Source organism: Rhinopithecus bieti, unplaced genomic scaffold, assembly GCF_001698545.2.
Source record: "Rhinopithecus bieti isolate Rb0 unplaced genomic scaffold, ASM169854v2 scaffold_4709, whole genome shotgun sequence".
Taxonomy (NCBI): Eukaryota; Metazoa; Chordata; class Mammalia; order Primates; family Cercopithecidae; genus Rhinopithecus; species Rhinopithecus bieti.
The window spans coordinates 1423462-1434774 of record NW_016805139.1 but is presented as its reverse complement, the minus strand read 5'-3'; the positions used below and the strand labels follow the sequence as shown (position 1 = coordinate 1434774).

General features: G+C 47.9%; 2 protein-coding genes across 2 annotated transcripts; one reads left to right on the top strand and one right to left on the bottom strand.

Moving 5' to 3' along the window:
* Nucleotides 1-125: 125 nt before the first annotated feature.
* DPPA5 (developmental pluripotency associated 5) lies at nucleotides 126-1262 on the bottom strand. Its single transcript, XM_017871328.1, has 3 exons — nucleotides 1105-1262; nucleotides 844-1023; nucleotides 126-418 (listed from the first exon to the last, which is right to left on the bottom strand). Exons 1-3 carry the CDS (start codon nucleotides 1214-1216, stop codon nucleotides 360-362), a joined length of 351 nt encoding a protein of 116 aa, XP_017726817.1. The 5' UTR covers nucleotides 1217-1262; the 3' UTR covers nucleotides 126-359.
* Nucleotides 1263-9960: 8698 nt separating this feature from the next.
* KHDC3L (KH domain containing 3 like, subcortical maternal complex member) lies at nucleotides 9961-11285 on the top strand. Its single transcript, XM_017871326.1, has 3 exons — nucleotides 9961-10173; nucleotides 10360-10539; nucleotides 10818-11285. Exons 1-3 carry the CDS (start codon nucleotides 10005-10007, stop codon nucleotides 11120-11122), a joined length of 654 nt encoding a protein of 217 aa, XP_017726815.1. The 5' UTR covers nucleotides 9961-10004; the 3' UTR covers nucleotides 11123-11285.
* Nucleotides 11286-11313: the final 28 nt, after the last annotated feature.

The window sequence follows — 11313 nt, the reverse complement described above, 5'->3', positions numbered from 1 at the left end:
GTCCAAGTGATCTCATTGTTCAGTTCCCACCTATGAGTGAGAACATGTGGTGTTTGGTTTTCTGTTCTTGTGATAGTTTGCTGAGAATGATGGTTTCCAGCTGCATCCATGTCACTACAAAGAACTCTTGTTTTTTAAAATGAGAAAAAATGAAAAAAAAAAACACTTTTTTATTGGCAACCATCAAAGAGATATTCATAACAAGACTCAGAGCTAAGGGCAGAGACCCCTAAACAGATGGTTTTCCCTTAACTCTTTAGGCTGGAGCCGATTTTAAACCAAACTGAAGGAATCACTCCAGCTCTGGCCACAACCTAATCTCTGCACCCTGGCCTTCATTGCATTGGCTGGAAGCTGGTTCACTTCATCCAAGGGCCTAGTTCGAGGGCAGTCATGGCTTCCGCAAGTTTGAGCATCCCTGCACCAGAAATAGCAACAACGGCGTGAGTCTGGGGGAAGATAGTAAGCGCCCGGACTGTTCTCCGCCTCTTTCAGGGTTGGTTTACTGGGACTTCTGATTCAGGCGTTCTGGGCCTGAGAGTCAGGCCCAGAACCTCGTAAACCGAACCTACTCGGCCCATTCGAACATTCTCCAAGAAACTGAAGGGGGCAAGGAGACGGTTAAGATAGCTCAGATAACCCTGCCCAGTGGGTCCAGCATCGGCCGCCTCTCATTACAGTCTCACCCTTGGGTCTCCAAGACCGACGGCCGGCACTCTGGGGCCCCCACTCCCAAAGGGGTCTCGGGAAGGCCCAGACGCCAAGGGCATCCCTGGTGAGCAAGAGAGAGGAGAAAGACGAGAGCGCTGAAGGAGAGGCGTACCCAGTCCCCCGGCCTCTCACCTCGCTCCTGGCGCTGGCGGTGCCACTCAGCCATGGACTGGAGCATCCACTTGGTCCGGAGCTTGTACAAATAGGAACCGTAAACCACGACCTCGGTGAGGTCTGAAGACTCCAGAGCCTTCAGCTCGAGCATGGCCTTGCTCACCTGCTCGATGTAAGGGATTCGAGATCCGTCCGGGCCTGTTGGGGGAAAGAGGTGAGAGCCCCAGGCCGGCTGAGACTCCCGAGCCGGGGCAGCCCGCCAGTACTGGGCACACTCACCGAACATGGCTTTCAGCAGTCGCGTTTGGACCTGGAACACCTCTGGATCTTTCAGGTCTTCGGGAACTTTCACCCACGGCGGGATATTTCTACGTGCCGGGAGAGTTCCCATCTTATGACCCTTAGAACCAGAACCACGCTCTAGCGCACAGCAGGCCTTTCCACGCGGGCCGAGCCTCAGGGCTGGTAAAGCCTTGCACCTGGTGGCCCCGCCCCCGGCCCGGCCCCGCCCCCCGGTCCGGGCCAGGACTCAGGCCAGGACCCTGGGTCCGCGCCCCGCCGCCCTGGCTGCGGTCCAGCGGGTTGCCATCTCCTCCGCTTCCTGCGACTTCAGGGGAGCCTCACCCGGGCCCAGCTGCCTCCAAGTTAACTAGGGTTTCCACCTGCATTGACCTGTGTCTTTCGCACCAGAATCCCATGGGCTTGGGAATCGCTGGGGGCAGGCTTCTGGCTCGTCTGTAAATAAATTTGGTTTATTCGTTTTTTAAACATAGTGTTTGGAGGGATGCACTGGATTCACTCGATGAAAGTGTGATTTCACTGTTTTATGGCTTACAGATGGTGATTAAGCTGGCATTTCCAGTCCTGGTAACACCTAATATCCCCTCAGCTGTACATTATTTACGGTTTCTTAAGGCAGACCTCTTCACACACACACACAAACTATGGATTCTTTTGCAACCACCAGTATAGTTAATTTAGAAAATGATCATCAATAGCTAAAACTATCAGATGAAGACTGTTGAGGAACTAGATAGTCACAAGTTTGGAAGCCCTAGGCACAGATTATGAATTACAAAGGAGAAAAAAACGTTCCTTTACAATAGAGACTTGGAAGAAGCCACCTTAACCCAAGTTAGCATCACCAATAATGGGACAAATGGACTTCTGGTTCAGTATCTGAAAACAAAAAGAGGACTGTTTTATTAATTGACTAAAGAGACACTAAATGCTGTGTGCATAGTTCAAATAATTCTGAATCAAAGATTGGAGGTGCATTTCAGGACAATGAAGAAAATTTTAATATGCCCTATGTTTCAAAGTAGTATTAGAAACTTCTAAAATTTAGAAACTTCTAGAGTGGGATAAGTGTACTACAATTATGTAAGATAAGGTCATTATTCTCAGAAATAATGCTAAAGTATGTAGAGTGAATTGGGTTTCTTTGTTTTTATTTTTATTATTTTTTAAATTAAATTTAATTTTTTTGAGACAGAGTCTCACTCTATTGCTCAGGCTGGAGTGCAGTGGCACGATGCCTGCTCACTGCAATCTCCACCTCCCGGGTTCAAGCGGTTCTGCTTCAGCCTCCCCAGTAGCTGGGATTACAGGTGCCAGCTAACATGCCCGGCTAATTTTTGTATTTTTAGTAGAGACAGGGTTTCATTATGTTGACCAGGCTGGTCTCAAACTCGAACTCCTGACCTCAAGTGATCTGCCCACCTTGACCTCCCAAACTGCTGGGATTACAGGATTACAGGTATGAGCCACCACACCTGGCCAAATAATCAACTCTCTCTCTCTTCATATATAGATATAGATATAGATAAATGTATATATGTATATATTATATATAATTCATCGTGCCTAGCTATTTTATTTTATTTTATTTTATTTTGAGATGGAGTTTCGCTCTTGTTGCCCAGGCTGAGTGCAATATATATATATTCTCAGCTCACTGCAACCTCCGCCTCCTGGGTTCAAACAATTCTCCTGCCTCAGCTTCCTGAGTAACTGGGATTACAGGCACCCATCACCACATCGGTTAATTTTTGTATTTTTAGTAGAGATGGAGTTGCAGCATGTTGGCCAGGCTGGTCTCAAACTCCTGACCTCCTGATCCTCCTGCCTCAGCCTCCCAAAGTGCTGGATTACAGGTGTGAGTCACCATGCCCAGCCATAATGAACTTTCAGTTTCCCATCTCCCATTCCACCTGCAGCCCAAGCTCCATTTTTCCTGTTACCCAGACTCTTATGAAAAGCAACCCTCACTTCTACTTCTGTATACCTTACTTATTTCTAAACATGTTATTCCATGGTACCTTCCTTTGCATTTCAAGAAAAGCCACTCTGGACCTGCCCTGTCCAATACAAAAGTCACTAGTCACATGAGGACTGGAAATGTATCTAGTCTGATTTGAGATGTGCTGTAAGTATAAGCTACATGTAAGATTTTGATGACATTAATACCAAAAATTTAGATATTCTCATTAATAATTTTAGACTGATTATATGTTAAAATTACAATATTTTGGTTTTTCCCTTTTTTACTTTTCATTTTTTCAGTTAAAACGGGGTCTTGTTGGCTGGATGGGATGGCTCATGCCTGTAATCCCAGCACTTTGAGAGGCCAAGGCTGGTGGATCGTCTGACCTCAGGGGTTCAAGACTAGCCTGGGCAACGTGGCAAAACCCAGTATCTACAAAAAAGACAAAAATTAGCCAGGTGTGGGGGTGCATGCTTGTAGCCCTAGCTACTGGGGAAACTGAGGCACAAGGAATTGCTTGAGCCCAGGAGGTGGAGGTTGCAGTGAGACAAGATTGCGCTATTGCACTCTAGCCTGGGTGACAGAGTGAGATCCTGTCTCAAAAAAAAAAAAAGAGCCAGGGTCACGCTATGTTGCCCAGGCTGGTCTCAAACTCCTGCACTCAAGGGATCCACCTCAGCTTCCCAAAATGCTGGGATTACAGGCACAAGCCACTGCGCCCAGCCAAAATGATAATATTTTGGATCTATTAAGGTAAATAAGATATAATATTCAAATTCATTTCACACGTTTCTTTCTACTGAGGCTATGAGAAAGTTAGTATTATTTGTCTCTCATTCTATTTCAGTTGGACAGTGTTGCTCTAGATGGTTTCCTACAACTTTCTAAGTATCTAATCCAAAACTCTTTTATATATACATAATTCATCATGCCTAGCTAATTTATTTTATTTTTGAGATGGACTTTCGCTCTTGTTGCCCAGGCTGGAGTGCAATGGCGTGATCTCAGCTCACTGCAACCTCTGCCTCCCGGGTTCAAGTGATTTTCCTGCCTGAATAGCTGGGATTACAGGCATTCATCACCATGCCCAGCTAATTTTGTATTTTTAATAGAGACAGGGTTTCTCCATGTTGGTCAGGCTGGTCTCGAACGCCCGACCTCAGGCGATGCGCCCACCTCGGCCTCCCAAAGTGCTGGGATTACAGGTGTGAACCACCGTACCCAGCCCCACCTCCTAGGTTTAAGTGATCCTGCCACCTCAGTCCCCAGTAGCTGCAACTACAGGCACAAAACACGGCGCCCAGTTAATTTTTGTGGGTTTTTTGTTTGTTTCTGTTTCTGTTTCTGTTTCTGTTTTGTTTTGTTTTTGTAGAGACAGAGTTTCGCCATGTTGCCCAGACTGTTCTTGAACTCCTGGACTCAAGCAATCCTCCCTTCTTGGCCTTCTCCCAAAGTGCTGGGATTAGAGGCGTGAGCCACCACCCCTGCCCTATACTTTTTCATCTTCATGTTCTCGAGGCTTCTAAAACTCTACACGTCCCAAAATAAACACATTGGCTTCTTGTCTCCCCTTTGGCTCCTCCGCTTATTTTGGATTTTGTTTTTTGTTTATTTTGAGATGGAGTCTCACTCTGTCGCCCAGGTTGGAGTGCACTGGCACCATCTCGGCTCACTGCAGCCTCCTCCCAGGTTCAAGCGATTCTCCTGCCTCAGCTTTCCCGAGTTAGTTGGGACTACAGGCGGCTGCCACCACCACTCCTGGCTAATTTTTGTATTTTTTTTTTTTTTTTTTTTTTTGTAGAGACGAGGTTTCAACACGTTGGCTAGGCTGGTCTCGAACTCCTGACCTCAAGTGATTCACCCGCTTCGGCCTCCCAAAGTGCTAAGATTACAGGCCTGAGCCACCGTGCCCGGCCTCTCTTCACTTTGTACACCTCAGTACTATGAGATTTTTAAATCTGTGATTACTTGTATTCATTTACTTTGCATTCAGGCAAGGACTCCAGGATCCTGATCACCTCCTGTAAGAGCCGGAGGGTGGGGAGGCCGGCATGGCCAACAGCACTAGGGGTCCTGGCGGGGGTTCTGAACTAGGCGTGCGGTCTGGAGCCCCCTCGGCTCCTGCGTCCTTTTGTGCTCTTAGGCGGCCCAGCCGGCCACAGGGTCCGGAGTGCAGGGCGTATGGGAGGGACTCTGTCCAGCGAGGGGGCGCTTCCACCCCACCCAGCGCAGCCCGGGTGCAGCCCGTGGTCCCAGCTGGGGAGGAGTCGGGGAACCTTGGCTGACTGGGTCCTGTCACGCCCCCTTCCAGCTCCACAGACAGCAGCTTTTTCTTTCTTAGGAAATCTGCGAAGTACAGAGAGTCCTTCCAGGGCAAGAGCTTAGTCTATATTGGAAGAGCCTAGTAACGAGAAGAACTCTTGCCAAGGAAAATGGGATTGAGAAATGCTGCATGTGGGAAACTTGAGCCTGTCCTTGCATTTATCCTATGTGATCCTGGATAAAACCCACTCTCCCTCCTCCACAGCATGTTGAATGTGTCATCTTTCTCTCTAGTTGGGTTCCACTTGGTCCCTAGGAATGCCTGTCTTGCCCTCTGTCTACTTCGATCTGAGCTCGATTTCTGTTGTTTAAAATGGCGGTTTCTCCAATACACCTCAACATCTTGCAAAGGGGAATTTTTGCTAGGATACTGAAGGCCAGAATTTCAGTGCTGGTTTGAACCAACAGTTGGAAAGTTAAAGTTTGAAGACTTGAATTATTTCAACAAATTATTTGGAAAATAAGTTTTATTTATTTCTTTATTTATTTATTTTTGAGACAATGTCTCACTCTGTTGTCCAGGTTGAGTACAGTGTGGTGATCTCAGCTCACTGCAGCTTTGGCCTCCCCGGTTCAAGCGATCCTCCCACCTCAGTCTTCCAAGTAGCTGAGACCACAGGCATGCGCCACCATGCATGACTAATTTTTTAGTTTTTATAGAGATGGGGCTCTCCTTATGTTGCCCAGGTTGGTCTAGAACTCCTAGCCTCAAGCAATCCTCCAGCCTCGGCCTCCCAAAGTGCTGGGATTACAGGTGTGAGCCACCACACCCGGCCCTGGAGAAAATTTTTATAACCAAATGTTAAAGGTCACTTCTGCTGTAGGTCTGGGTTGCAGCAAGTGTCCTAGAGGACATCTGGCCATTGCATGGGCTCTGCTTGCCATCCATCCCTACTTGCATTTCTCAATAATGTTTTTTAGAAAGGAGGAACACTTACAAGCATATGCATTGGTTTTACCCAAAATTAATGTCAATGTTTATCACATTATAATGTTAGCAACAAGGCTGGTGAGTATATAGGTTGGTTCGACCTCAATGGGATGCCATTTGGCAATACCTTATCAATTGAAATTTACAGATCCTTTGACTCAGCAATTCTACATTTGAAATTTAGTCCTATAGTATTATACTCCCCCTTGTAAGAAATGACATGTAGGGTACTGATTCCAATAGCAGTACTGGCACAAGTAAAGATAGTATACAAGGTAAATATTCCTGAAGATCGGGAAAAAATACATATTAAAGAAATAAGGCTGGTTTCTGTGGCTCATGTCTGTAATCCCAACACTTTGCCAGGCTGAGGTGGGAGAATCGCTTGAGCCCAGGAGTTTGAGACCAGCCTGGGCATACAGTGGCCATGTTGCAGGCACTGAGACATGGTGAAGCCCATCTCTATTAAAAATACAAAAATTAGCTGGGCATGGTGGCAGGTGCCTGTAATCCCAGCTACTCGGGAGGCTGAGGCACGAGAATTACTTGAACCCAGGAGGTAGAGGTTGCAGTGAGCCGAGATCGCACCACTGTACTCCAGCCTGTCGACAGAGCAAGACTCCATCTCAAAAAAAAAAAAAGAAAAAAGACTAGCCTGTCCTAAAAAAAAAATTAAAATGAATTAGTTGTGGTGGCACATGCCGGTGATCTTAGCTACTTAGGAAGCTGAGGTGGGAAGATCACTTGAGCCCAGAAGTTGGAGGCTGCCGTGAACTATGATGGGTTACTGCACTCTAGCCTGGGTGATGGAGTGAGACGCTGTCTCATCAAAAATAAACAAATAAATAAATCCATTATTAATATCTAGAAAAACAAAACTGTGTCAAGAAAAGAAATCATAGTAAAGTATATACAGCTATGAATAGTTTACAAAGTCCTAATAGTGCAAACATTGAATATTGATCTAACAAAATCATATCTCTGTTTTAAGAGGATCTAGGTCTGATACACGTAGTTAAGTCCCAGCTTACTTGGGTTGGAAGAGGGTGAAAGATAGTGGTAGATATATAAATCCTAGCCTCCCAAAGTGCTAGGATTACAGGCGTGAGCCACTATGCCCCGTCGTTTTTTTTGTTTTTTGTTTTTTTGTTTGTTTGTTTTGTTTTTGTTTTTGTTTTGGGGGGGTTGTTTGTTTTTTGAGAGGGAGTCTCGCCCTGTTGCCCAGGATGGAGTGCAATGGTGCGATCTTGGCTCACCACAACTTCCACCTCCTGGGTTTAAGTGATTCTCCTGCCTCAGGCTCCTGAGTAGCTGGAATTACAGGCCCCTGCCATCACGCCTGGCTAATTTTTGTATTTTTAGTAGAGATGGGGTTTCACCATGTTGGCCAGGCTAGTCTTGAACTCCTGGCCTCAGGTGATGTGCCCGCCTTGGCCTCCCAAATTGCTGGGATTACATGTGTGAGCCACTACGCCCAGCCTGTTTTTTGACTTTTTAATAAAAGCCATTGTGACTGGTGTATGATGGTTTATCGGTGTGATTTTAATTTGCATTCCTCTTCTGATTGGTGATACTGAGCATTTTTCATGTGTTTGTTGGCTGCCTGTATTTCTTCTTTGGAGAAACATCTCTTCATGTTCCTTGCCCAGTTTTGTTTGTTTGTTTCTTTGTTTTGTGGAGACAGTCTCGCTCTATCCCGGAGACTGCAATACAGGCTCATTGCAACCTCCACCTCCTATGTTTAAGCGATTCTCACGCCTCAGCTTTCTGAGTAGCTGGGATTACAGGCGCCAGTCAGCACGCCCAGCTAATTTTTGTATTTTCAGTAGAGACAGGATTTCACCATGTTGGCCGGGCTGGTCTAGAACTGCTGGCTTGAGCCACCGCATCCGGCTTTGCCCAGTTTTTAATGGGGTTGTTTTTTCTTGTTGTTTGGCAAAGTACTTTAATTGTCTCAATTAGCAAGTAAGAATTTCCCAACTACTAAATCATGCCTATATATCAAATATATTCGGCCGGCTGGGCGCGGCCTGAATATATACATTTGGCCTATTAATGTGGCAAACCTGAAGTTCTCTTTAGTGTTTCAATACTGAATAAAAATAAATTATAAATTATTATTTGTCTTATAGCAACACATTTAAAACAGTTATTATTTTCACACTTTTTTTTTTTAGTAGAGGTGGAGTTTCACCGTATTAGCCAGGATGGTCTCGATCTCCTGACCTCATGATCCACCCGCCTCAGCCTCCCAAGGTGCTAGGATTATAGGCGTGAGCCACCGCACCTGGCTCGGTTATTATTATTTTTTGAAACAGGGTCTCACTCTGTCACCCCGCGGGGAATGCAGAGGCACCATCACTGCTTACTGCACCCTCAGCCTCTCTGGGATCAGGTGATTGTCCCACCTCAGCCTTCTGAGTAGCTGGGACTATAGGGGTGCGGAATCTCGCCCAGCTAATTTTTGAATTTTTTTTTTTTTTTTTTTGTAGCAATAGAGTTTTATCATTTTGCCCAGGCCAGAAGGATTGCTTGAGACCAGCTTGGGCAACATAACGAACCCTTGTCAGAAAGGGAAGGGGAAAAGAAAGGAAAGGAAAAGAGAAAGGAGAAAGGAAAGGAAGAGGGAAAGGAAAAAGGAAAGGAAGGAAGAGACAAATATATTTGTATTATTTAGAGAACAGAGGCATCACTGGGCATGGTGTCAGAGGCTTGTAGTCCCAGCTACTGGGGCAGCTGAGGAGGGAGGATCTCTTGAGCCCAGGAGTTGGAGGCTGCAGTGAGCTATAATCACACCACTGCCCTCTAGCCTGGGTGACAGAGATCCTGTCTCAAATTTAAAAAATTAAAAATAAAAAAGAACAGAGATGTCAAAAATTTTCAAGGAATCTCCTCTGGTGTCCAAACCACGAGAACCATCTGTGGTTAGGTGTGTTCATTGCTGCATTAATTAAAAGCGCGTTATAGTCCCACCACTGGGGAGGCTAAAGAGGGAGGATTTTTTTCAGCCCTGGAGTTTGAAGCCAACCTGGGCAACATAGCCAGACCCCATAACTTTTTTTCTATCCCCTTTTTTTACTATGCAAATCTCACTACACAGACCCTATAATAAAACAAAACAAAACAAAAAGGCAGGCGCTTATTCTGCTCTGTACTCAGCTGTCTCAGGCAAGTGACAGAATAATCTGAAAACCTGGTGCCAGAGGGAGGAAACGTAGTGGCCAGGGATCAGAAGCGAGTGAGGGACCTATGAAGTATTCATTCTGCAAGTATCAGTTCCTTCCTCTGGGAGAGATACTGGGCTTGTCCACGCCTTCCTGAGTCCATGGTTAAGACTCCCGCTGGGCACCAGCGGATTCCTGGTGCCCAGAGCCCGGTTCCTCCTACCGGGTGCGCTGGGGAAAGGGCTGCTCCTGACAGAAGGGACACTCTGAGAGCAACGCAGGAACCGGTGCATTTGCGCTGCCTGGGAAAAAGCTGGGGCTCCTGGAGGCGGAGGCGAGGCCTGGGACCCAATGAGAAGGGCGCGGTTGGAGAGGAGGGGCTGGCCAAAAGCCATTTAAATAAGGCCTAGGTGGAACCGCAGTTCTAGTCGTCTAGCTCCAGCTTGGCCTTTGGGTTTGTTGTGGTGGTGTTGTCTCCTGCAGGACCGGCCGCAGCATGGACACTCCCAGGCGGTTTCCGACGCTCGTGCAACTGATGCAGCCAAAAGCAATGCCAGTCGAGGTGCTTGGTCACCTTCCTAAGCGGTTCTCCTGGTTCCACTCTGAGTTCCTGAAGAATCCGAAGGTAGTTCGCCTTGAGGTTTGGCTGGTGGAAAAGATCTTCGGTGAGTGGAGCAAGGAGGGGCAGCCCCCATGCGGCTTCTTTCTGCCGCCCACACCCACATCCCACTGCGTTCCAGGACAAGCCTCCCCAGTATCCAATGCCCTCTGGCTGTCTCCTCCTTCCACCTTCCCCTCCCAAGACCCCCGGGAGCCACCTGTCCCTCACAGCCTCTCTGCTACCCGCGCAGGCAGGGGCCGAGAACGCATCCCGCACGTCCAGGGTATGTCCCAAATCTTGATTCATGTGAATCGGTTGGACCCTAACGGCGAGGCTGAGATCTTGGTATTTGGGAGGCCTTCTTACCAGGAGGACACAATCAAGATGATCATGAACTTGGCTGACTATCACCGCCAGCTCCAGGCGAAAGGTACGGACGGGGCTGGGAATGGGGCTACCTGGAGCAAACTCTGGCTCCGTAGGAGTGATCCTGGGGTTTCCTGGCTGCTGGGGCTGCAGTCTCGCCCTCCCAGTCGGCCCCCGGTTAGTGGGTGGGGGAGGGGGCGATTGCCATGGATCCAGAAGGCCAAAGTGAACCCGCATTCTGGGATTCCTGGTCCTACTCCCGCAGGCCGCTTGGGTGACTGTCCTTTTTTGGAGAGGATATAGGGACACAGCTGTGGCCTCCGCACACTGCTCTTCTTCCAGGCTCAGGAAAGGCGCTCGCCCAGGATGTCGCCACTAAGAAGGCCGAGACTCAGCGGTCTTCAACAGAAGTCCGGGAGGCCGGGACTCAGCGTGCGGTGGAGGTCCGGGAGGCCGGGACCCAGCGTTCGGTGGAGGTCCGGGAGGTCGGGACACAGGGTACTCCGGTGGAGGTGCGGGAGACCGGGACCCAGCAATCTCTGGAGGCTGCCAACCAGTCGGGGACCCAGCGATCCCCCGAAGCTGCCAGCAAGGCAGTGACCCAGCGGTTTCGCGAGGATGCCCGGGCCCCAGTTACCAGATTATGAAGGCATCTCGGGCCCTGGAGCCACAGCCAGTCAGGGGTTAAAGTGAAAGCCTGTACTTCGCCCAGAAGCTGCGGTTGGGGGGAGGATGATGTGGATTTTTTGTTTTACCCCTTCTGTTGAATGGTTGCAAACACAAACTTGAGTTCTAATAAAGAATTGCAAACTGGAAAAAAAAAAAAAAAGGCTCCTGT